Source organism: Aptenodytes patagonicus, chromosome 2 (genome assembly GCF_965638725.1).
Source record: "Aptenodytes patagonicus chromosome 2, bAptPat1.pri.cur, whole genome shotgun sequence".
Taxonomy (NCBI): domain Eukaryota; kingdom Metazoa; phylum Chordata; class Aves; order Sphenisciformes; family Spheniscidae; genus Aptenodytes; species Aptenodytes patagonicus.
The window spans coordinates 2,385,489-2,412,749 of record NC_134950.1 but is presented as its reverse complement, the minus strand read 5'-3'; the positions used below and the strand labels follow the sequence as shown (position 1 = coordinate 2,412,749).

General features: G+C 42.1%; 1 protein-coding gene across 8 annotated transcripts in view; it reads right to left on the bottom strand.

The window, feature by feature from the left end:
- Positions 1-27,261, bottom strand: part of TSNARE1 (t-SNARE domain containing 1) — a 530,096-nt gene that overhangs the window by 187,871 nt on the left and 314,964 nt on the right. For 7 of the 8 annotated variants that reach the window (XM_076329011.1, XM_076329017.1, XM_076329013.1 and 4 more), the window contains 2 exons: positions 21,147-21,219; positions 6,922-7,004 (listed from right to left, as the gene is read on the bottom strand). In XM_076329011.1, coding sequence (XP_076185126.1) covers positions 6,922-7,004; positions 21,147-21,219 — 156 coding nt within the window. The remainder of the gene's footprint in view (positions 1-6,921; positions 7,005-21,146; positions 21,220-27,261) is intronic. The other variant, XM_076329018.1, reaches the window with a different exon arrangement.

The window sequence follows — 27,261 nt, the reverse complement described above, 5'->3', positions numbered from 1 at the left end:
TTTCATCGGGAGCCAACGGAGCAAGGAAAAAAGGAAGCACAAGTTTTATCCCAACCACCTGCTGCTGCTGCTGCTGCTGCCTATTTGTCGAGGGAAGGTAAAGGGCGAAACAATTTAATTGTTCAAAGCACTGCCCCAGACAGCCTTGCTCACTGGCTGCAGCACACTGCCAAGACAAAAGGACCCTGAAAGTAGGGGCTGTATTGTGGTTTAACCCCAGCTGGCAACCGAGCCCCACACAGCCGCTCGCCCACTCCCCCCCGGCAGAATGGGGGAGAGAATCGGAAGAGTAAAAGTGAGAAAACTCATGGGTTGAGATAAGAACAGTTTAATAATTGATATAAAATAAAATAGTAGTAGTAGTAGTAGTAGTAGTAGTAGTAGTAATAATAATAATAATAATAATAATAATAATAATAATAATAATAATAAAAGGAATATACAAAGCAAGTGATGCACAATGCAATTGCTCACCACCCGCTGTCCTGGCTGTGCCCCCTCCCAGCTTCTTGTGTATCTCCGGCCTTCTCAGTCAGTAGAGCATGAGAAGCTGAAAAGTCCTTGATGTCGTGTAAGAACTACTTAGTAACAACTAAAACATCAGTGTGTTATCAACATTATTCTCATCCTAAATCACACAGCACTGTACCAGCTGCTAGGAAGAAAATTAACTCTATCCCAGCCGAAACCAGGACAGGCATGCATGCAGCAAGGAGTTGCTTCAAGGCTCCATAGCAGTACAGACCATGTGGGGGCACATCTGACGGGTGATACAGGCAAACATCCCTCTGTGGTAGGTTTTGAGCAACCTGGGGCAAGCAAATTAGTGGGATCATTACAAGGGAATGGACTGTTTGAAGCAGCAGTGTTGCTGGCAGCCATGCATCCACAGGGGAGGACTGAGAGACTGGAATTGAGAGTGAAAATGAAAAGATATGGCTTAATGGGAGAGGGAAGGGGTGGAAGGAAAACAAGTGCTACGGAGGAGAAATTGCTTTGAAGTTGAAGAAATCAGTTCTGAGTGGGAAGCCCAGGCAGAGGTTTCTGAACTAGGCTGGTGTGTGTTGCTGCAGACTGAGAAACAGAAAGCAGAAAGGGACTGCAAATTGGTTGTTTTTTGAGAGATTCAGCCAATTTGGGGAGGACTTCCTTTACTAACTGAAGATCACGGCACGGAATCGTGAGGACTCTGGATGGCGGCAAAGTTTCCTTCTGCTGCTGAAGAGGGGGATTAAGGCTCAGTTGTGTAATTACACAGTCACTTCAGTAATGGCTTTTGCTTGGAGTCCTTACAGAGCTCTGAGTTCCCATTGCAGCTTTAATTCAGCTCCCATCACACTCACAGGCAGAAACTGCCAGAAGAAAGAATAGCTTCATAATCCCCCGAATAAATCTTCCAAGTGTTAATTACCCAAAGAAGAAACAAACTCAGCCACGCTCACACTGGTGACAGACAGCTAAGCCACAGCAACACAACGCTGCATCTTATAGTTAGCAGTAGATTGTCATCACATCTTGGTCCCAAATCTGCCTTACAAGCATCTAGCTTCTTGTCCTAAGACATTAAGTAGCGATGAAGCTGCGTTTGCATCGAGATATTCCAGCCACGCCAGTCCACCGCGGCTTTGCGGCGCAATCCCATCGTATTGTGGTGCTAACTGGCTGTACACTGTAGTTTTAAATCTATTAGCCTTTAAATGATTTAACGGCAGTGTAAGTCAGGATCTTCGGGCATACCCACAGGGAAGAGGAGAAGACAATCTTCATTATTACAGTATTTATAAGTAGCAAGTGCTTTAAGAGGATAGCATGTCAGGAAATTTCAGAGACTGAGAAGGTGATTTTTGAAACTCAAATTTTCTTTCGTTTTTAAAATACTAATGAGTTATTTGTGCAAATGTTGAAGCCAGCCCTTTATTGGTGGTCCCCAGGCAATAAGATCTCTCTGGAAATGTCACAGATTTATGAAACTTTTTTCCTTAAAGCTCCAGCCTTCAAAGCGCCCCTCTGTGTATCCCTGAAAGCCAGACCCAGGAATTGCTTCTTTACAGGAAAAAAACCTCATTGTTCTTAGACTACACAAGTGGGTCACTGAACTGTTGCTTGCCTTTGCGATGCCAGTGAATCCAAATTAGCTTGACTTCCACGGAGGATATAGGGAAGGAAAGCAACCAGCATTAATCAGAGTAACACAAGCAGCTCTTCCAAAACAAATTAGCTTCAACAGTCAGCACACAGAGTCCTTCAGTCAGTGCGGCCAAGCTGAACTTAGGCCAAACTTCGCGTCAAAAAGAGTAACTGGTTTAATATGTATCCGCGGAGTCTGCGTTTGTTTCTTTTTCTTCCTCTCAATCCACCTGCAGGAAGCCATGAACAAACTGAGCAAAGTAAAACTGCTCATCTCGTCACAGCCAGCCCCTCTGTGAGATGTTCAGCTCACCTAAGCTAATCTCTAAGGTGGCTACTGAGATCATCAGGTGTTTAGATCTCCCCTTTTTTCCAAAAAAGGGATAGGTGATAGGCATGGGATTCATTTTCCCTTGAAATGTTTGCGATGCAATTGCTATCATCCGGACTTTATAGACAAAGGAGAGAACAGGCGTCTCCAGAGGGGCAGTCAACAGACCTATGTCAGACATCTCCTGTGAGATGAGACAAGATGTGTGCTGGAAGCAATTCCTCCTCCTGGTTGGTATAAAAGGAGTCCAGACACTTAACTCAGACATACGTGTCTCCACCAAACACACTCATATTTGGTCCAATAAATCCCTATCTTCCAGAGAGCAATTTGACCCATGTTAAAAGGTATGTGGGATAAATCATTTTCTCTAGGGGCATGGACAGTGACATTTCAGGAGACAAATCTGGGCCATTGGTATTAAATGGCAAGGGTCGTCAGTTCTGCTTTAGGTCCAAGAGATAGGAGACCCTCACAGAAAAGAAAGGCACTGAAGCAAGTTTACTGCAGGAGATTACTTCTGGCTTCTCTCTGCCAGATTTGTTTGCCTCTCAGTTGTTTTTTAAACTTGAATTTTCTTGTGAAAAGTAGGACAACAAAGTAAAATTATCAAGTTTCTGTGACCAAGAGGGGTTTCATATGGAAACAGGCCTCTGTTCCTCTACTCCTGGTATCAACATCCAACATTTATGCTTTCATCTGCATTTTGACCCTGTATGTTCCTACAGATAATGCAGTGGCCCAGCTTAACTGTTACCTGTAGTAAAAATAAGTTTAAGCACAAACAATTATTCTGTAATGATAATAATTTAAAATGAGGGGAAAAAAATCTGCTAATAAATAAAAAAAAAAAGTATTTCTTCCAAAGCTCTGACAGCTCCCACTAAACCTTTTATGCCTCTGGAATGTAATATCTTTTTTGCTCATGATTAATTACAAGTTCATCTACCACATTCTCTATTGCAGCACAGATATAGCAAGTACCTCTCACCCAATATAAATCAAGCAGTGCTGATATCAGAACATATACAATGATTTACAATGGCACGGAAAATTTTATGGAAATAAAGTGAATATAACATAAGATAAACTTTTTCTACATCATGGATAGGCATAACGGGTATTGCTATTTTTCTATATGGTCCATAGAGTCTCTGTAATATCTGACCGCCACAGAGGCCTTAGTGAATTTACTTGGCAAAGCAGGGAAGCGTTACTGTCAGGGGGTGAAGTCTACAGATGACAAGAGGGACTACAGGCAATAATGTAGCTGCCAATTACGGTACCCAGTGTGGACTCAGGGACCTCCTGTGGCATCTAAGGTCAAGAGCGTAATGATAAATTGAGACCATCTACTTTCCTGAGTTGTCTGATCCTGCCTCCTATAACAACAGTGCCCAACCCTTTGTTGAGACAAGCTTCCTCAGGAGACACACAAGGGTTGCAGTTTGGTATCTCATCTCTGTATGGTGACCAGCGAAGAGTTACACCTACCTCATGATGCAGCCTGCATGTACGCGTCCACTGAAAAGGGGGAAGATGTGCAGGCCCGTGGGGTAGGAGATGGCAGGGAACAGAGAGGAGGGAAGCAGAACATTTGCACAGCCACCAACTGCTCCCTTCCCTGGGCTGAGAGCAGGGGCTGGCTGTGGGTTGCACTGAGCCACCCCACAGCCTTGTCCAGCCTGAAAGTTGGCCACCACTACCTTACTTACCATGTATTTCCCTCATATGTTCTTTATTATTGTTTTATGGTTTGGGGGGGGAGTCGTTGGGGTATTTTGTGAGTGGGTGAAGAGTTTAGATGGGGGACATGAGAATTCACACAAAGTAATAAAACACTACTGTTAGCACGCACATCTCAAGATGAAGGAGCACCTTACAAAATTTAAAATGCAGACAAAGGAGCTCAGCAAGAAGATATTTACATTTGTTTAAACATTTCTATCATTTCAGGGAACCTAAATGCCTTATTTTGTACCAGTTAAAGAAAACCTATTTATTGATGTTTTGTTATGTTAATGTACAGGTTGAGACTGGTGCTCCAAGTTGTATTGTTGAAGTGACTGCCTTGCATTATATGCAAACATTATGTTAAATAACCAGTCATTTAATCTTTATTCCTGGCAGAAATCTCTTCATTGAGGTCTACAGTAGGTCTTAAGCTTGAATGTTTCAGCGATGTTGACATTTCTGATTTCTCAATTTATGTATACATTTCTCGATATACTCATAAAAATACTACATACACACACACATATTTATATACATATATAAACATAAATAGGAATAAATAACAAATGTATGTAAGCCAATCTGCATTTACAGGACAGTCACACTGTACTAGAGGTCGTAGGTAACAGCCAAATACATTAATGAATTGGCAGTTTAACAAAAGAAGGAAAACTACTCAGTAAGGTTTAAAAAACTGTGCTTTTGATCACTGAGCAGCACAGAAGAGTACAGAGGGAATTTTAAGTGTGTAAAACTATGGCAGCTCCCTTGAAAGCAGTTCACCCACAAAGCCATCTGGCTGATCATTCTCCCAAATCCATCCTAGATATTTCTAAAGCAGCCAAAACCACACATGCAACCTGGAAGGATGACCTATACTCGCACTGCATTATCCATATGTGCGCAAGTGGCACCAACATTGCTTCCTACAAAAGGCCTTGAGGGCTGTGTGACCAGGACCCTTCTTGTCACGTTATGGAAACAATGTATTTTTAGATGTAAGATGAGCAGATATCACAGCACATAACAGGGGAGGTGTCACGTGCCATTTGACAAACCCCAGACAGCAGGCCAGCAATCGAAGTCGCAAAAATTTCACCTCATTTTCTGTCCATACCTCAGGGAACTTCATGAAAGAGGTGACAGAGAGCAAGCTGGGGTTGCACACGTTTGTCTAGTGATCCTCATCCAGTAGTGTACAGGATAGGTACCTGTCCTCTACATGAGATCTGGATTGCACATTTTCTTTGGCAGCAGAATTTTTCTAAGTGATATTTGTCTATACAGGCTTGTTTCAAGGGCAAGGGACACTGAAGTGTTTTCTCATAAATATCAGACCGTACACATTTATGTCCTTAGGAGTGGTTGACTCGCTAAAACTGGCTATATCTTCATCTTGATCAACATATTTGAGGAATAAAGGACCTCTTAACCGGGCAAGCTATTTCAGCAGCTCCCGCTGGCTAAAGAAAGCAGATCCTTTACACTGTGCTGCATTCATTTTCTGCCTGACTACTCTTTGACCTTCTTAGCCAAAATTGTCATTAACTCATTTGCAGCTTTGCGATCGGCTCTACTGCCAAGTATTAAATTTATTCTAGTCTCATTTTAGACTTCATGCAGTAAAAATGCAACAGGCTATTTTCAAAGCAAATGCAGGATTACATGCAGGGTGACACACATTATCCTGAATATATATGCCTTTAAAACCAAAACGTAGCTGAAGACCACACTTAGTTTCTGCAATATCAAAGTTCTACAAAAGTTGTTCTTATTACCCACAATTGGCAAAGTATGTTTCACCAGAAAATGAGCTGTAGATAATTTTAAAATCACATTACTCCTTTTCAGTGGAGTAAAATGCCTGTGGCTTTTACTCCTTTGGTCTGGAGGTTTGCCCCAGAACTTCAGAATTCATTGTGTCCAAGGACTGACAAGAAGGCACTATGTACTCGCATGGACCTCAGCTACATTTTGTCATAACAAGACTCCAGCTACGTGAAACTCACTTTGGACTTCAACGAACCAATTTATGATTGAGGAAAAAAGGAAACTAACAGCTTTTGTTCTGTCAATCCAATGCAAACAATAACATTTTTTTCTTTGTTCGCCCCCCCACCCCACCCCCCTTCATCCCTAGAAAGTACTAACTATAACCATCAAAGAGTTCTTTCCGGTCAAGCTATTTTCAAAAAGATTAATGTTTTTGTGTGTGTGTGTTTTATTCTTGCTCCAGTGAAGAAAAAGAAAAAAAAAACAAAAAAACCCTACCCTCAAATTGCCTTTAAAATGTGCTGAACACCATTCCCATAGCCATTATTCACCAACCACATCATGTCTTTTGACAACTCAGTTGTTTTTGAAAAGCACTGTTGCCTGATTATAGGGAAACACTCTAATAAGAAGCACATATACACTTAAATGATGCACTTTTTATGACGTCTTTCCAAGAACAACAGTAGCTAATTGTTGAGTTTCCTACTGGGAAATGTCTCTTTAATATGCAGATCTCTTAATGACTACTCTAATGCAAAGTGTTGATGCTACAGTAATTTAATCATATATATAAGAAAAAAGTTTAGCTCTTACTCAGAGTATGCTTTATCATCTTTCCAGGTAGCACAAATCCAACGCAGCCCATGTGCCATGTGGTTCACAGCCGCCAAGTGTTCTCTTTATTTTAAATACTATTACTGAATGTATCCGTAGGGTTTTTTAGGCCCACTTACTTGGTGCTGACTGGCTTTTGCCAACTGCTCATTGGCTGATTCTACATTAGAAGATGCAGTCTCAATGTTGGCTTCAATACTATCTGCAAATCAAGATAATAGAAGATAATTACAGGGTACAAACCTAAAACAAAGACTTCATACCAACAGCAATTCAGCAATTTACTCATGGGCATAAAGAGATGAGCAGCCTCTTGTTTGCAAGTTACTACAGGGAAATAGGAACGCCACCCATTTTGATGAACACCTAAGCCATCAATCAGAGGCAGCATGACTGACAGCTCTCCATGTGTCCCCAGACAGGATGGAGGTTAGCAGCTCATCCCATTCCCACTGAAACCAGTGGGAAGACTGATATGGAATTCAAAGGAAAGCAGCTCAAGACTGGTAAATTTACTAGATTACAGTTAAATTACAGAAGGGACATGGCAGATTGTATCTGAAATTATCTCATTATTAGGGCTCAGGGATAAGATTGATCTGAGTACATGTGGGTTATTGACCATCCCCAGGTGTCTGTACTTGAGCAAGTGACCTCGGACACTATCGCAGTCAAGAGAGAGCAAGTCCACAGTGTGCAATTCATCCCACTCTACAGCAGCTGCCTGCTGCTGAGCAGATTAGACGAATCACAACCTAAACTCCTGGATCACATTTCCAAGCTGCAAGGGAGGTCTGTACACATGGCTCAGACTGAGGCACATTGCCGGTACCTAAAATTAAGGGAGAAGAATCTTACCCTAGATTGCTAGGTCTGACGTTGGGGGAAGCTGCAGTAACCATGAGGAATCAAAATGAGACTAGAAAAGAGAGATTATCAGCTACACATTGCAGCTGGCAGCTCCCCGCTTCCATCAAAGACAAGTATTAACTTTGACTCCAGAGCTGTGCTTAGAAAGCAAGACACCTATGGTATAAATCCTGAAAATAAGGGTTTGTGTTCCCAGCACTTGGAAATCTTGACCAACTTGTCCCCTGAGATGTACAGCCAATAATTTCTGGCCACAATGGAAGAGTATGTGCACTTGGTCTGCTTCTGTGTGTTTCCAAGCAGATATTACACCACGGAGTATATGAAAATGGTCAGGAGGAATTCAACTACAGGTAGAAATTTGAGAATAACGTTCCAGGGATTTCTCTAATCCTTAATAAAATTAATGGAAATTCTTCAACTGATGGTATTAGGAGTTGGATTAAGACATGCCACAGAAGATGTAATTTATTCTTTTGTTTTTGAAGGAAAGAACATTAATTAGTCTAGTCACTTTTGTGATGGGTAAAGAAATGAGGGTTTGCAGATAAACTGTGGAAAGTGGTTGTGTTCAGATTTTGCCACTTTTAAGTGAAACAGTGTCGCAAGTCTGTTAATGTAATTATGTATTTCTGATAACTCAACTTCAAAACAAAACAAAAGAACAAAGAAACCGCAAACCAACAGAACCATGGAATAAAAAAACTTCAGCTTAACACTTGGAAACCTGTTAAAAGTCTTCTATTACACCTGGGAGAGTTGGTTTTCCATTCCTTTTATTTTAGATTATGCGTGCTGTAGTACACAAGAAGAAAACCTACATGGCTGGCACTTTTATAGATTAATATAGCATAATTTTATTGGTTATATCCAACACTTCTCAAACCATTTTTATTAAGACATTAACACCACGGACCTTGGTTGGCATCACTGACCTCTGCCCAAATGCCTTCCTTGCATTCAGGACTCAGCAGGAAGAGATCAAAAGGCTTCTAAGGAACTCAACTGTCTGTGAAGAAATATCAAATTTTCTTCTACAGAGCCTTAGAAGAGCTGCATCCACACACACGCACACATCAGTGTGACAGCCTTGAAGAGTTTACTTCCAGTGTTGTATTGAGCTGAAGGCATTTCTGGGAAAGTGTCAGATTTTTCTTTTCGATACCAGTAGAAAAAAAATGGTGTTGCATTACCAAAAATGATGAACAGAAACATGAATGGCACAACAGCACACTGCAGTGAGCAGCATTTTTGCCACGTGAGTGGATCTACCCAGGGTCTACCTCAAACAGATTTCAAGTGGTCACTTAATAATAATGAGGTCCTAGGTGAGTTTACAAGGGAAACCCTACTACCACATAGGTGATAGGTGATACCACAAGTGCCGTCACTAACAATTGGTACCACACTTCTGTTTACAAAGAATAGATGTCCCAACTCCAGGGCTGGCCCTGATGTCTTTCCAGCCGGACATTGAGGCTGACCCACAAATCAGTAATTGGTCATTCTACATATTTTATAGGAGTAGCAGTAGAGGGATATTTGATGTTTCCTGGTTAGAATTGAGAAATAGCGGAAAAGTGGTAGATCTATGGGCTAGATTGGCTCTGTAGGACAGGGTAGTGCTTGCTTTCTCTGTTTGCATGTTAGGACAGTGCTGCGTAATTGGCAACTACAAGCCCCGATCCAATTTCCAGCACTGTGTATATGAACCTCTGTGCACATGAAAACAACAAGGCAAAAGGCAGAGAAACCAAAAGAGTTAATACGTCGTTAACAGAGACAGGATGCATCAGCCAGAATAACTTGTCACTCACCCAAGGTGACAAATTCTTAGTTGCCTAGTTGTTGACAAGTATTTACTTCCATGGTTAAGCATGACTACATGATGCATAGTTAACCAGATTGGTTTTGCCTAAAAAAAATGTTTATCCGTTCTGTGGAAGTCCATAAGAACTGGGACAACACCGGTTTGCACCAACTGAAATTCAGCTCCTGAGCACTCAAAGCTCCAACATGCCACAGCTTTCCTACAGCCAAGCTGTGACACATGTTAGGATGGGGAGAAAAGAAGAAAAGATTAGGTAAAAAATTGAACCAGAACTAAGAATATATCCTGCTGGGACACCTGTTGATTTTAGAAGCGCAAAGTCTGACCATGTTTTTGGGTTACAAAATACAACTTTACATAGGAAAGCACCTCCATGTATTAAGCTACTTTGTGATGGGATTTGGAAGGGATGGGGGGATTTGGGAAATTTGGAAGGGGTGGAGGGAGTGTGCTGAACTCTGACAATCACCTAATCAAAGTAACAGAACTTGCTCACGTATCTGATGTTTCTCAGGATCTTAGTCCAGACACCCTTCACTACTCAATGCCTCTTAAAGGCTGATTGCCCTCAGAAAATTAATCCTTTAGACAGAGAAGAGCTACAGAGAAGAAATTTATGAAAGATATCCTACTAAAAGAAGAGTAATCTCTCTGTGCTCCTCTTGGGGCAGGGGGAAATCACAACAGGAGCTTAGCACTTCCACCCTCCAGAGGAAGCTAGCACTTTCCGCTGCCTGCAGGGGGCCCTAGTTAAATAAAATTAAACACTGTGAATGCCCTCTTAGCGCTGCATGGAATGGGCTAATCATATGTTACGCACCATGTTTTGCAAACACCATTTACATTTTTCCCAGCACAGGCTTTCACAAGTAGGATGGACGTGTGCTACACGTCCTGTATGAGTTGACGTGATGTTACAGGAGGAGGCTGGACCCTGGTGGCACTGTTTCTGCTCACTTGTTCTCCTAACAAGGGAATACCAGCCTTGGAATAAGCAAACCTCCCATTTAAAATTTTTTTTTGTAGCAACTTGTAATCCTGGGACACAGGGGAAAAACTAAAACAAACAAAAAAACACAAAACCAGCTCTAAAACTCTATAAAAATGAGACATAAATATGTAACACAATTTAACTAGATATTTCTGCTGATCAACACAGGAAAGCAAGGGAGGAAAAGAGGATTTGTGTCAAATCACAAGGAAGAAAGTAATAAGTCAATGATGTTAATAAGTTAATGATGAATGTGTCATTCACAGCTATTTCAGTGCATCTTTGCTGAATGCTAGTGATGGTTCACAGCTTCATCTTGCTCACTTTCAGGCTCCTTGCCAAGGTACCTTGCTTGGGGACGGAAAGGCAAGTATTTCCAGAGGGGGGGTAGGATCCTAGGTAGACTGAAAAAACCTGCTGGAGGGGTCTGCCTTTTCCTTTCTCCTTTGGCTTTGGTATGAAGGGACAGTGACTCTCTTCCCAAATAAGTGAGATAACCCAGCCCTGGGTCTGGGATTTTCCAAGGAGCCTGAATCCCACAACAAATTTCTGTCCTCAGTCTGTGATGACAAATTTATGGTACAGTTTGAGAACAAGCAAAAACCTTAAGGTGATGTTATCGCCATTTTATTAAACTGAGGGACAGGGCTGCACCAAAGCAGATGGTGGTTGCAAACAAATGCACCAAGGAATTAGGAAAAGATTTCTAATTTTCCGGCTAAAGCACATCCTTTCAATAGGAGTAGTGAAGGTGGCAGAGCTAACCAGCTTTTAGATGTAATTTGATCTGATTTTATGACACACTTGTCACACAGAGACAGAGGGACCTGGACAGGCTGGATTGATGGGCCAAGGCCAATTGTATGAGGTTCAACAAGGACAAGTGCCGGGTCCTGCACTTCGGCCACAACAACCCATGCAGCGCTACAGGCTTGGGGAAGAGTGGCTGGAAAGCTGCCTGTCGGAAAAGGACCTGGGGGTGCTGGTTGACAGCCGGCTGAACATGAGCCGGCAGTGTGCGCAGGCGGCCAAGAAGGCCAATAGCATCCTGGCCTGTATCAGAAATCGTGTGGCCAGCAGGAGTAGGGAAGTGATCGTGCCCCTGTACTTGGCACTGGTGAGGCCGCACCTCAAATACTGTGTTCAGTTTTGGGCCCATCACTACAAGGAAGACATGGAGGTGCTGGAGCGTGTCCAGAGAAGGGCAACGAGGCTGGTGAGGGGTCTGGAGCACAAGTCTTCTGAGGAGCGGCTGAGGGAACTGGGCTTGTTTAGCCTGGAGAAGAGGAGGCTGAGGGGAGACCTCATCGCTCTCTACAACTCCCTGAGAGGAGGTTGTAGCGAGGTGGGAGTCGGTCTCTTCTCCCAAGTAACAAGCGATAGGACAAGAGGAAATGGCCTCAAGTTGTGCCAGGGGAGGTTTAGATTGGATGTAAGGAAAAATTTCTTTACTGAAAGAGTGGTTAAGCATTGGAACGGGCTGCCCAGGGAAGTGGTGGAGTCCCCATCCCTGGAGGTATTTAAAAGACGTGTAGATGAGGCACTTAGGGACATGGTTTAGTGGCCATGGTGGTGTTGGGTTGACGGTTGGACTTGACAATCTTAGAGGTCTTTTCCAACCTTAATGATTCTATGATTCTATGATTCTATGAAATCAAGATGACCCCAAGAGGTGTCTTTCAACCCTATCTATTTACCTGTCTTCTGAGATCAAGCCCTGCTAATGACCAACAGGAGTCTTATATGTGAAATTACTGGAGTGACAGTGGCTAGAGTGGGGTTTCTGTCCTAACATATCAAGGAATCACCCGTATGACCTGAGTCTTTATAGTGGCAACAATGGACTGGTTTCACAAGGCAGCATTTTCAGTAAAACGGCATGAAAGACAGGAAAGTGAGCTTGTGAATGAGAATTTTAAAACGCTACCACTTGGTAGTAACCAAAATGGTCCCCTTTAGGTTTCACAGTATGCTTTTATTTTTAGCACTTTAATAAGCGTAACCCTCTTTTATCACTATAAGTTCTGACTAAAAATAATCAATACAACATACTGAGAAGCACAAAAAAGAAAAAAGGAGGAGTATTCTGGTAATGTATAAAGGTTTATTTCCTAATTAAAAGCCAAATTTTGGGTGAAATTGCTTTCAGCATAAAAAAGAATTTTGCCTGTTCTAATTCCATGTACTTGGAGAGTTTTAAGTGAGTCTCATTCCACGAACAAAAGACCCTCAGGCTTTCTATAGGCACAGCTGTGGATGTTAAGGGGAAGGAAAACTATGGCAGTTCTTCCGGAGTGAAGTTTAAAATGGCTTAGGGTTGGGCATTTCCAAACTTCAGTGTAAACGTCAAGTTATAAATTCCTCACACAAGAGGATTTATAAAATAATCTTGCCCGTTTGCTAAACTAAGTCTAAATGGGTCACATTGGCTTAGATTGATGCAATGAAATACAATTTGCAGCTCCATGAGTCATCAGGAGTCATCGTTATTGCTTCCAACAAAAGGCAGATAGCACCTAGCTTTCTATTTGATCTTAGCAGAGGTCTAATTTTTCCACACGGTAACACACCATGACCCTCAGAGGTAAGGACTGAGGCACTGAACAACCACTCACCCTAATTTTCCAGGCAGGCCTGGAAAGACTGTTTAAACTACCCTAAAATGTCATAACCAGCTCTTCCTGCTCGTTTTCTTTGGCCAACAGCCCAAAGCCCTAGTCTGTATGAATAAAAGTGGCTATAAGGCAATGGCCGAACACCAGCATAAATTTACAACACTTCAGCTCCTGAGTGATTTACACTGTCCTTGAAATGCATCTTGGAAATGTCAAGTATCTGCTACATATGTATGCGCTGAAAAATGGTATCACCCTGCCAGAGGTTTACCATGCCTGCCAGGATACATCTTCCAAGGATTTAAAATTCAAATGTTGTCCTACATATATTTATTGGAAAATAGCACATCCTACTAGAGAATAAGGTACCTCATATCATCTGCTCTGTGCTAAATGGCAGACTGCAGAAATATGACCACTTTAGCAGATGCAAAACAATTTACCATTCTTTCTCACAGAGGCCAGCGGTCTCAAATTACTGATATTTACCACGGGAGAAGAGTCAGCATATGAAGAGTTTCCTGAGGGTGCATGGTATGGCCTCTGCCCTCATTGCCTGCTGTACGCTTTCAGCTATCTATATGAGGTATCCACAGTTCCCATACGATGCTCTCCTATGGCTCTGGGTAATCCAAGGCTCTAGTTTTAATCCCACAAAATTTGCACATGGGAGGATATTATATCAGGGCAATAGACCTGATTCACTTTTTTTTCCCCCTCCATTTCCTTCTTTTTCTGATGAAAAAAGGTATTTCAACAAGACATTTTTTGTGCAGAAATTTATGGCCATGTCAGATTTTCTTTTTTTCCAAAATAATCTCTGAAAGTAATTTAAAGAGTAAAACAGCACTCAGTATAGATTTGATTGGGAAATTCCAGCTACTTGTCTTTAGCACGCTCTTTCTTTTTCCTTGTGATGTAAACTCAACACTTTTTTTTTAATTCTATAAGACATCCAAGTTAAAAAAAATATTATTTCAAACCGCAATAAAATATGTTGCTTTAAAATTACAAAAAAAGAAAGAAAAGATCAAAATAATTGTATTTGTTTCTCCAAATCCAGCTCATGAGTTGACACAGTTTGGATAAATACCTTAATTTCACTTGCATGCAGCATTTTTCAGAAGCCCACTTTTGTCTACAATTAACACAACACTCACCTTCCATCACGCAGCTGCGTGCATACGCTATCGAGTCCTACAGCTCAGCCAACTGATGGAAGAAGCGTCAGTCTGAGTTTGTCACATGAATAAATGAGGAGGATGGGGGTGTTGATTCATAGAAATAAATATACTTTATTTCTGCTTACTGTCCTGGAAAGATCATATATTTTACCTACAAAGTAAAGTCACTGATATTTGCAACTCGCTTGACCTCTTTTGCTTTACATAGCTTATTTGATTTACTTAAACTACTCAAGCCATGACCTCCCAAACACAGTCTGTCTGTGGCAGAGTATAACACCTCGCAGCAGAAATAAGCCAAACGCCTGGGCAGCTTCTGCCTTTATGACATTTACTGCTCAATTGCAGCATTACGAGAAATTGAGAGCACGGCAGTTTCAACTTCCCAAAAATTACCTCCGATAAATTGGTGTGAGAAGAATCCTACTGGTGGCAATAAACCTCACAAAAGGAAGAGCCTTGTTTCTTGTACAAAATTAGCTGGCTCATTAACTGCAAGTATACCAGCCCAATCACATTATGAGGGTCAAACACAGAACAACAGACAAATCTTGAGGTATTAGTAAATTTGCAAGTGTAGAGTCACCCATTATTCTTTTCCCTATAAACCAGCATGCGCTGTCTTACCAGCACTGTCAGCAGTAGAGCTAAAGGTAAAAGTCCACATACAACAAGGGAAGACACAGAAACTCACACTCACAGAGAGCAGAAACAGGGAAGAAACACAAAAGCTCATTCATTTTTTGTGCTGCCTATTATCTCAAATAAAATGAGTTGCTCAGAGATCATGGTAGCCCACACCTGACCCCAACAATTCAGTTGTAGCAGCGGTCATCAACCTATGCCTAACATGAAACTGAGCACCTTACAGACTACTCAGTGCTGTCCGAAGCCAAGGATGTGTGAAAAGTGATAGTGGAAGGCCACCACTGCTGCAGTCCAGATAAACAGGGAGAGCAAGGCCAGTGGTATACAAAACACCGTGACCTTAAAATTGTTGCCTACAAGGCAATTAGGGGTAGTAATACTATGCAATTTCGGCAGCTGGGGCGGTTTACAATAAAACTTCATTAGACTTAGATAACAGAACAACAAACTGATGACAGGGTATATACCTAGGATGAACAAAGAAATTGGGGGTTTCTTGGGAAGTGAATGGGAAGTGGAATAGATTTTCACTGCTTCAGAAATACCCGAGTGTACCCTTCCTGCATGGTCTGTGCTCTGTACTGACATGTAACTCCGTGTCTCAACAAGTGGCTGAAAGCAAAGGAGCCGAGAGAAGATTTCCCAATTCATCAGGAACCAATAAGAACATAAATGTACCCATTCACATAATAGCCTCCTCTGAGATCACTTAGGAAATTTAACCAAATGAGAGACTTTGCAGGCCACATTCAACTGAACATAGATATTAAAGCTGTTACATTCAGGTATTCAGGGACCACTCTCAAGACGTGTTCATTTTCTGCAGATGTCCCAACCGAGACACATAACTCAGGAGAGTTTAGTTAAGGATCTAGTTGAATGATTTCCCAGCTCGGTTTGCATTAGCGTATCTGACAACAGACTCTTGGCTGAGCCATTCAGGCAGTCAGACTGGAGGAGGACATGTGTGGAAGGGTGCTGATGGACCCTCTTGACTCTTGACAGTGCCCATGTGTTAAACCAGCCTTCAGGTCAGAAAGGCAACAGTGATAAAACAGGCAACAAAATGGAGCTGATTTTACAGGCAAAAAAAACCTCCCCACATTCAAAAGCTTCTAAAATAAGCAATACATTTGCATTCATGCAAATATAGTTTACTTTGAAGGAGTTTTATTATTATTATCATTAGGTAATAAGTGACAATGTAGTGTGTCAGTGAACACCAGCATTACTCAAGGACTGAATATATTGACACTATCAGGAAGTTCTTCCGAGACTGGAGGAAAGCACCAGCTGCCATGTTTATATTTATCTTGGCAGGTCTATGGGCTCTAGCCTGACAGATACCATGTAGTGATGTTCATAAAGTGAGGGAGCATCCACTTTAGATCACGTTATGAAGTTTCTTCACCCTATTATTTTCAAATATAAAATGCCCAGACTTCAAGAGTGAAGTGAAAGGTTAGTAGCACCAAGATCTAAGCCTGGGTAAGTAATGGAAGAAAAAGCAAGTCTGAGGAAGCCTTTTGCTTGACGCAGTGGGGTCTTCTTCCAGCAAGTGGGATTTGCTGTGCAAACATAGATTTGTACACATTTGGTCTGGACAAAGAGATCGAGGGCTGGTAAAGTAGTTGCTGTGTCCCTGCTGCTGTTATCTTAAAATAGGTGGCCGGTATGTGATCTTGGAATTTCTTCCCATTTTAGGGAGTTGGGGGGGTTACAGGTACACTGGCAGAAGGTTGGTTCTGAAACTGTCCTACAGAGGAAGAAATGTGACTCTTTTAAAAGTGTAAAATGTTTTCAGAACAACATGGGTCTTTCCCTGCGGTTTTGAGAAATGTGATAGAGCTGCAAACAATGATATAAATGGTGAAAGTTGTGTAGGTAAGGGATGTAGATCTTGCACGTTATTTTGGCATAACTAGTAAGGTTACATACACAGGTAGGATGGAGAGACAGCTCTTCTAAAACAAAAACAGAACAGCAGTTTCTTTTACCATGGGGCGGGGGGAAGCAATAACTGTATTATTCAGGCCATCTTTATTCTCTGTTACAAGACAAACAGAAGCCTGCAGAGGTGGACAAATATGTACTTGCCTTCATTAGGTGCTAATGCAAATACTGGCGGCTGTGTTGTTGACACTTTCTTCAGAGGAATTGGGGATTTAAGGCTTCTCTTCTCCCTAACACCAGTTATAAAATTGATCTCATGGAACTATGCCTATTTATCCCAGTACGGCCAATGAAAGAACAAGTTTGCACACGTAAAATAGCGATGTTCAGTATGAAACACCAGGAATGTTTCAAGCTGTTGAGGCACTTGTAGTTCAGTTGAGTGGCCATCTATGAGCATGGAGAGGAGTGACTGCTGCTCTAGCAATCACCCCCAATGTAATTTACTTCTCACAGTACTAAGTCCTTAATCCTTGCCTTGGATGCTTTGGCTGAAGAACCCTTCTGCTACCATGAAAGTAAAGTTTAGCAGTGGAGATGGCCCTCTTCTAGCCCTCTTGAGATCTTGCCATTTGTACATCAGATCCCCAAAGTTATCATCAATGCACTCCAGAACCTCCTGGATTATTTATGCCCTGCTGTGTTGTCTCTCCAACAGATATTGGGGTGATTGAAGTCCCCCATGAGGACCAGAGCCTGCAGACATGAGGCTGTTCCCATCTGATGTAGACGGCCTCATCCGCTTTGCCTGTCCTCTTTTTAATCCTAACCCATAAACTCTCCATCAGCTCCTCATCCATCCCTTGGCAGAGCCCCATCCACTCCAGCTGCTCTCTTACATAAAGGGCATCTGTTCCTCTTCGTCTTCTTTTCCTGTCGTTCCTGGAGAGCCTGTATCTCTCCAATGTAACACTCATCATAGAATCATAGAATCATAGAATCATTGAGGTTGGAAAAGACCTCTAAGATCATCGAGTCCAACCGTCGACCCAACACCACCACGTCCACTAAACCATGTCCCTAAGAGCCTCACTGACACGCCTTTTAAATACCTCCAGGGATGGGGACTCCACCACTTCCCTGGGCAGCCTGGTCCAATGTTTCACCACTCTTTCAGTAAAGAAGTTTTTCCTCACATCCAATCTAAACCTCCCCTGGCGCAACTTGAAGCCATTTCCTCTCGTCCTATCGCTAGTTACTTGGGAGAAGAGACCGACACCCACCTCGCTACAACCTCCTCTCAGGGAGTTGTAGAGAGCGATGAGGTCTCCCCTCAGCCTCCTTTTCTCCAGGCTAAACAACCCCAGTTCCCTCAGCCGCTCCTCAGAAGACTTGTTCTCCAGACCCCTCACCAGCCTCATGGGAGCCAACCCACTATGTCTCCATGATCCCAACAAAATCATACCCCTGCAACTGCACGCAGATTTCTAACTCTTCATGTTTATTCCCCATACTGTGTGCATTAGTGTACAGGCACTTTAGAGATGCACCCCAGCATGTTGAGTTCCTGGAGAGGGCTTGGGATGTTTGTCCGAAACGGTGCCTTGTAAGCACCTCACTGCCTACATGCAAGTGCTAGAGGTGACCGTGCCCAGGCCCCATTGTGATGACTTTGTGAACCCTTCCTGCCATACCACCCCATGCCCTCTATTCAGCAGTCCTGAGCATTGCTTCCTCACAGGACTGCTGGTCGCCCCGTTCCTCCCTCATCATTCCTAGTGTAAAGCCCTCCTTATGAGGTCAGCCATCCTATTGGCAGGAATAGTTTTGCCCTGCCTAGTGAGGTGGATCCCATATCTCTAAAGCAGACGCAAACAGGGTCCCATGGTTATAGAACCCAAAACCACATATTGCCAACACCAATTCCACAGCCAATGATTGATTTCTCCTATTAGTGACCCCCTCCTCGCACCCTTTCCCCTCACCGGCACCCTGTGTGATGGAGCTGCATAGGGACGCTTTTGCCAAGAGCTCCTGTAAGACACTGTTGAAAAGACTCTTCCTGATTGTTCAAAGGTAACCTAGGCCACTAGCTTGTTTTGGCTTCGAGGGCTTGGACTGACTGATACTGTAATGCTTAGTTAAATATTCATGTCAAAGAGATGCCCTGACTAGGAACAGAGGCATGGAGCTTATTTGCGGAAGACAAAAAATAATAGAGATATGCTGCCCCGAGTCTACATTGCCCTCATCTATTTCCTCCCTGCGTGACAGAAATTGCTTTCTGCCCTAAGGAATGTTATGGATGTGTTCATTAAGGAACTGGCCCACACGTTAGCAAAACTACTTTTAGGTTTTTGTAAGAAGTACAGGTTACTCTGCTTGTGCCGTGCATAGACCAGACAAGCTCTTCCCATTAATTCTCCCCAGCTCAGGTGAGCCAGAGAGTAGTTTGCTCTACAGCCCTGGGAACATTTTGCCGAGTGGCGCATCTCACATTCCATGGTTATGTATTTTCCCTGTGTTTTCTAAACAAGCACACACAGAGGTTTCATTTCATGCATGTAAGAGGAATGCATTAAAAAAATAAAACAAGTGCCAAGAGAACTGTCTCTTAACATCATTGCTTTTGAATTTTCACTGTGGGGCTTTCGACTCCCTTTGCCTTCTGATTCATAATCTCACTTACTTCTGTGTAATATGAATGTCAAAAGATAAACAGTGGGACCTTTCAGCAATTGGTTGGGAAGGTACCTTGACTGGCTGCCAGGCTGAAAAGATACTCCTAAAGAAACTATTAAAAATCTGCTGCAGTGAAACAGGAAGAAGAAAGAACGTGTCAGATATAAAAGCAACAAAAACCTTATGCTGGCTCAAAGACAAAACATCCTACTTAGTCTAACTGTTTCTCGCAGGCATGTTAATACTGGGGTCACTTCTATGCATGGGTAACAGCTTAAAATAATAAATATTGCCTTAAGAAAAGGAGTTACAAGGATCTTGACGCTAGCTTATGTATGTTGTCATGTCCCTCGAGGCACTAAGATCTGATGTGCTTTTAGGAGATGAATCAGGCTCCAAAGTTATCCATGTACAAAAATGAGCTTCCAAACAAGCACAAATAAAATAAAATTTTAAAAAAAAAGGAAGAAATAATAAAAAGTTGGGTTTAGATATCATCTTGATTTTTTTCTGCACCTGTGAACCCAAGTGGTGTTTCTCAGTGGGATGCAGCTAGCTCATTTCAGTGTGAAGGAGATACCTTATGCTAATGGAAACTTGCAAAGGTATGAGCTTGGCAAAGAAATCCAGAGTGATTAATAAACAGCAGAGAAGAGTTTCTTCTTTTATGATCTACATATGGCTGTCTTAGGACTTGATCCAACTCCCAGGAGCTCCAGTAGAACTCCAGCTGAGTGCTGCAGGTTAGAAATACCTCCACAAATCTTGCTTCTCTGGAGTTTAGGTCCCTCAACATGCCTTTAGGGTGGTTAGCTCTCAAATTTGGAAGTAGACAGTTGCTTCTGAAGCACCGCACAGCATTATCATACATATACAAAATGAGAGATACAGAAAAAAAAGTCTGTTCTTAGCTGCATCAGAAGACAGCAGTGACAAAGACGAGGGTCAGAGGAAATTTAAAAGGAGCAAATCTACTGTGTCTTATCTCTCTATTCACTAAAAGTGGTGGCTGTCAGTGATGGGCTGCTCTTAAAGATAATACTAGGGGTTACTCTTATCTCTTTTCCCAAGTTTTCTCCACCACACTCCTAGCTATTGGTGGTTGGAGAGCAAGAGGTCAACTAATGGGCAGAAGGTTCAGACTATGTATGTGAGCACATCATGATGTTGGGTACTGTAAATTTAATCAGGCACACCCTGCAATGTGGAAAGAAAATCCCATTTAGGGAAGCAAACTGCTTAATTTTCTCCACCACCATCGATAATCATAACAATAATTGCTACTACTATTGTTTTTTCATTACAGTTCCAGGTAGAAAGGAAGAATTGGATCCCTTTCCAGTTAATGTTATATATTCTCCAGCTTCCTTTTTACAGTCAAAAGGGAATGGATTAATCTCACCGAGAATTCTATTTTATGCCAAATATACCAGCTAACTAGCCTTAATATAAGAACCCTATTGCACAGGGCAGCTTGTCAGATCAAAGCATCACTGGATGTACAAAATGCCCAAAACACAGGAAAAATAATCACAGCATCAACAAACAGCTGCTCATAAGGGAACACACAACATCATATTGGAATGGTGCAGGAGGGTAATAAAGCCCATACATTAACAGTGATACCTACCTATTGCGTCTCCTTGCTCATGCACCATGGAGGCCAGGTCTTTAATGATCTGGTTCACATCCAACATGTCACTCTGAAAAGACAGAAAGTCTACCATTAATGCTGAATGGGTAATATCCAAGCATAAAAAGCATGTTCCCCAGTCAAGCTTTGCAAAGAAAAAAACAAAAGCAGAAAACCTCGTCTGTGTAGAATTAAAAGAAAAAGTTATAATGCTCCCATAGTAAATCAAAAATCCCCTTAAACAAAGCCATGGTTTGCTGGATCTAAGTCAGCCAGTTGACTCAAGCTTTCTGTAAGAAACAAGTAGAATGATCAGATTATACAGTCGCTTTTCAGAATTGTGGAGAACTAAGAAAGAAAAAAACAATAAAAACAACAGCAGCAAACCCTTTTCTTTCTAAAAAAGTTATTTTTTATGCAGGCCATTCATCCCAGAGTGCGGATTTTTACGTAGAAAAAGGCCATCTTTTAGCATAGCATCCATCTGATAAAATACTATTCGTAAACCGATGGAGATATGACCAAAACCTCACTGAATTTGAAATCTTATTGGGAAGGCAATACGGAAAGACCTGTTTGATGAATGGATTCATTTATACATTTTCAAGTGTATACAAAAAAAAAAAAAGAAGTAACTAGATTCAGCACTGAAATTTTCTTAGTTAAAACACAGCAAATTGCCAGTGAGTTTGTTTCTCTCATTTCTGAACACTTACCATATACAAAAGCAAATGTGAGCATATGTTGACTTAATATGACACTGGCTCTTATAAAAAGAATTAATCTAGCAATAATAGGCATAATAATATAGATACTGCTGAATGCACTACCACTAGCAGAGCAGAAAAAAAGACACTCAAACAGGATGCATTTTGTTAAGCTGTACAAATCCCAGAATCACAGAAACACTGAGGTTGGCAGGAACCTCTGGAAACTATTTTGTCCAACACCCCTGCTTGAAGCAGTCAGTTAAAGAAGGTTGCTCAGGGCCATGTCCACTTGGTTTTGTGTAGCTCTACAGACGGAGACTCCACGGACTGTCTGACCAACAGTATGTCCATGTATCCTTGTACTGGGGAACCCAGCACTGAATACTTTCTGAAGCGTTGAAAATATTTCCTAAGAATCTGCTTCTCCTGAGGCCAATTGCACAGTAATTCCTTCGTCTGCTTGGGTCCTGTTGCAACTCTAGTCCATCATGCCAAAAGGTCTGATTGCTTCCACCCCACTTTTAAAGACCTCAGCTTCCCTACTGGCAAATTTAGAAAATGGTGCAAAACGAATCCATGCCCTTCTACTGAAGTTTGTTATGAGAATATAAGTGGCATAACATTTAATCATATAATGCAATAGAATCACAATAATTTGCAATGAAGCCTGGGAGTCCCATTGTGAATTCTAGAATATACCAAGTTGCTGAATAACTGAAGAAGTAGGAGAAACAAAAGGTTTAAAATGCTGTGACAAATCATAATAAAACAAAAAACAAAACCCCCAACCAAGGACTGGGTAATGCATCACAAAATTCACTTCATTCATTCACTTGTCAAGCATAATGAAGCTTTAATTATGTATGGTATTATTCATAACTTGTAAATACTGCAGAATATTTTGTAAAAGCAATGAAGTTTAAGTAACTTGAGATTGCACTTGAGCACTGTGGTAGTAAATCATTGCCAGGAAATGAGGAGAAATTAGTTGTGATTTTTTTGGGTGGGGGAGTTTTTGGGTTTTTTTTTCAAAATTCTTTGAAAGGAGAAAGCTAAAGTTTAGCAAAATGTGAAGAATTAGGAATTAACTTTAATGTGTTGTTCTGCTCTCATTTAACTGCTTAGTAAAAGATGATTAAGGAAAATTACACAAATAAATAATAATACTAAAAAATCCCAGAATGCTCATTTGTCTCTCCTGGCTAAATTGCCAGTGACATCAGTCTTTGGTTTCTGTTACTTGCAACATAAACAAAATTCTTTCTACCCTTCAGTCAGTCTGTTTTGTTTTGTTCTGCTTCTTTTACAGCACTTTAAGTGAACGCAGCTTAAAATTCATGAACATGTTTTTGCACGTACATTTGGTTAGATAGAGGTTATTGCAATATACTGAATTACAGATGCCCCCCCCAAGTATTTCTATTGGAATAAAACAAGTGGGCAATTTGGTCTAAGAAAGGTTGCCCAGAGAGGTGGTGGATGCCCCATCCCTGGAAACATTCCAGGTCAGGTTGGACGGGGCTCTGAGCAAGCTGATCTAGTTGAAGATGTCCCTGCCCACGGCAGGGGGGTTGGACTAGATGACCTTTAGAGGTCCCTTCCAACCCAAACCATTCTATGATTCTATGATTCTATGAGTTGGGCTGTCTGCCTCCTGATCCCCGGATATTATGATGAGAAGGGAAGAATGAGAAAGGAAATTCAATGCTGTATATGAACAGTGCTGTTTCAGATTTTCCATTTATATCCAGGTACTTGGGATGAAACAGCCATCTGCTGCTGCAGAGTGTAGATCCTTTTCATAACGTTGTAACAGCACTTAAAATTATTGTTTAGCAAATATGCATTAGTTAAAACCAGCTGCTGAGTTGTTAGGAAGGAAAAAATGCGACTACTGTATTTAAGGAAAAACAAACAGGGGTGAGTTGTAAAGCACAGAGCACAAAGCAGTCTGACCTGAAGCAAGGAATCTGTTGAATAATTTAACCTGGCAATGTGAAGTTTCAAAGTCCCTGATATATGTAAGCAAAACAAAAGAAAAAATAGAAGAAAGAAAAATAGCCAGAAATAAAGACCTTCCATAATGGAATATACCTAGGAGCTATGTTCCTGTTCCTTCTTGCCAGGTTAGCTCCATCACGAAGTACCTCTGAACTTGCCAGACATCAGAGTTAGTTAGCAAAATCAGATTGCCTTTGGTTTCCCACGTTTGCACATACTATGCGGAATTCACAGTGAAAAACAGCTCCTCATAAATCCCTTTGGCTCCACAGAAACTGGGAGTACAACAACCAGCTATCGTTCCAAAAATGCTGTCTCCCTGCCAGCTAACTGGCTTTCTTGGGTTTTAATCAACAGCAGCCTTTCCTGTCTGGCAACAATTCACTCCCTACATTCAGCAGCAAGAGGGAGACAGATTTAAATTGTTTCATATAAATCCTCTTTTTTCTTTTTTTTTCTTTTTTTTTTTTTTCTCCAAAGGAGAAATCCATTGTACAGATTAGTATACAGGATTTAATGTCATCCATGTTGGAACAAAAAGAATTAAGACTAGTCATCAGTAAAATCAGTGATGGCAAAAAGAAATGGCAGTAACTAAAGATGACCAAAAAAGCAGAGAAGTGCCAATAAACAAGTCATGCAGATGAAAAAATGAGAGAAATTAAAGAGTTTGGGACCTTAAAGGTCTGGAGGATTAACTCTCACTAGAAAAAGTTAGTTTGGAAACTTCTTAACAGAAAGTACTAGGTTAAAATGGCAGGATTATTTGAGTAATGTAACCTGACTCAGTAAGTGAATAATGTCACTGCAAAGTCCTGAGAGTTTGGAAAAAATCTAAAATTCCAACTCCAGCACAGAAACCGTTGGAAATATGATTTTGCAGATAAACTAGAAATTTACATTTCCCATTTTTTACTTTAACAAGACCACAATTTCAACATTTTTAAAATTAATCTGGGAGCAAGTCAGGTTGTAAAACCCAGACATTGTTACCAAGATGGGAACAACCTAGTCATAAATCCCAGCAGCCCGCTTCCCCATGGGATGAATATTACTGAGGTATTTGCCAAGACAGAAAATAAGTAAACCTCCTCTCTCACGCTTAGTGGGGTGAAGATTTATCCACATTGAAAACTTCTAACATAGCCCTGACCTTAATGATATTCTAAGGACACTTCTGTATTCCATCCACGAGAACAGCGCTAAATAAACCAGAGAGGGGAAACATGCTCTCCTCAAAAGGACACAGAACAAGCATGTGCTGTCAATAATTTCTCTCTCACATTTAGCCAGATCCCAACATCCTTTGTCAATGTCAGCTCAGGTCCTCAAGGGAAGAGTCACACTTATTTCTAAGAATGTTTGCCTTCGGTTTGCATAAAAAATAGGATCACAAATATCAGTAGTCTATCCTATTTAGCACATGTGGGTTTGTGTGTACTCCCAAACCATCGATCTATTTTTTTGAAGGACTACAAATTAACTTCTAAATTAATTGCTGACTCAATGTTCAGGCAATGCTGAATTCTACAAGTGAGGTCTCATTCTGCCCCACCATCCATTCTGCAATAAGCAGCCAGGAGAGCTATAAAACAAACCTGAAGGAGATTCTGAAAGATGTAACATAACATCCACATGTGTAGATCTGTATATGAAAGCACTCCAAAACAAAACAAAATGATAGTGCTTGTTATCTTGGGGGGGGGGGGGGGAACAAAAAAAAAAGAAAAAAAACCCTTTGTACTGTCTGGCATGTTTTACCAAAGAGATTATAGAATCATAGAATCATAGAATAGTTTGGGTTGGAAGGGACCTCTAAAGGTCATCTAGGCCAACCCCCCTGCCGTGGGCAGGGACATCTTCAACTACATCAGGTTGCTCAGAGCCCCGTCCAACCTGACCTGGAATGTTTCCAGGGATGGGGCATCCACCACCTCTCTGGGCAACCTGGGCCAGTGTTTCACCACCCTCAGCGTAAAAAAATTATTCCTTCTATCTAGTCTCAATCTACCCCCCTTTAGTTTAAAACCATTCCCCCTTGTCCTGTCGCAACAGGCCCTGCTAAAAAGTATGCTGCCATCTTTTTTATAAGCGCCCTTGAAGTACTGATAGGCTGCAATAAGGTCTCCCCGGAGCCTTCTCTTCTCCAGGCTGAACAACCCCAACTCTCTCAGCCTGTCTTCATAGCAGAGGTGTTCCATCACCCTGATCATTTTCATGGCCTTCTTCTGGACCCGCTCCAACAGGTCCGTGTCTTTCTTATGCTGAGGGCTCCAGAGCTGGACGCAGTGCTCCAGATGGGGTCTCACCAGAGCAGAGCAGAGGGGCAGAATCACCTCCCTCGACGTGCTGGCCACGCTTCTTGTGATGCAGCCCAGGATACACTTGGCCTTCTGGGCTGCGAGCGCACATTGCTGGCTCATGTCCAGCTTTTCATCCACCAGTACCCCCAAGTCCTTCTCAGCAGGGCTGCTCTCAATCCCTTCATCCCCCAGCCTGTAGTGATACTGGGGGTTGCCCCGACCCAGGGGCAGGACCTTGCACTTGGCCTTGTTAAACCTCATGAGGTTTAACACGGACCCACTTCTCGAGCTTGTCCAGGTCCCTCTGGATGGCATCCCATCCCTCTGGCGTGTCGACCACACCACTCAGCTTGGTGTCATCTGCAAACTTGCTGAGGGCGCACTCAATCCCACTGTCTATGTCATTGATGAAGATATTAAACAGTACCTGTCCCAGTACAGACCCCTGCAGGACGCCACTTGTCACCAATCTCCATCTGGACATTGAGCTGTTGACCATTACCCTCTGGATGTGACTATCTAACCAATTCCTCACCCACTGGACAGCCCACCCATCAAATCCATACCTCGCCAGTTTAGAGAGAAGGTTGTTGTGGGGGACTGTGTCAAAGGCCTTACAGAGGTCCAGATAGATGCCATCTGTAGCCCTTCTTGTGTCTACTGATGTAGTTACTCCATCATAGAAGGCCACTAGGTTAGTCAGGCAGGACTTGCCCTTGGTGAAGCCATGCTGGCTGTCTCAAATCACCTCCCTGTCCTCCATGTGCCTTAGCAGAGCTTCCGGGAGGATCTGTTCCATGATCTTCCCAGGCACAGAGGTGAGACTGACTGGTCTGGAGTTCCCCGGGTCTTCCTTTTTTCCCTTTTTCAAAATGGGGGTTATGTTTCCCCTTTTCCAGTCAGTGGGAACTTCACCACACCGCCACGACTTCTCAAATACGATGGAGAGTGGCTTAGCAACTTCATCCACCAGTTCCTTCAGGACCCGCGGATGGATCTCATTGGGTCTCATGGACTTCTGCACCTTCATGTTCCTTAGACAGTCTTGAACCTGATCTTCTCCTACAGTAGGCGGCTCTTCATTCTCCCAGTCCCTGC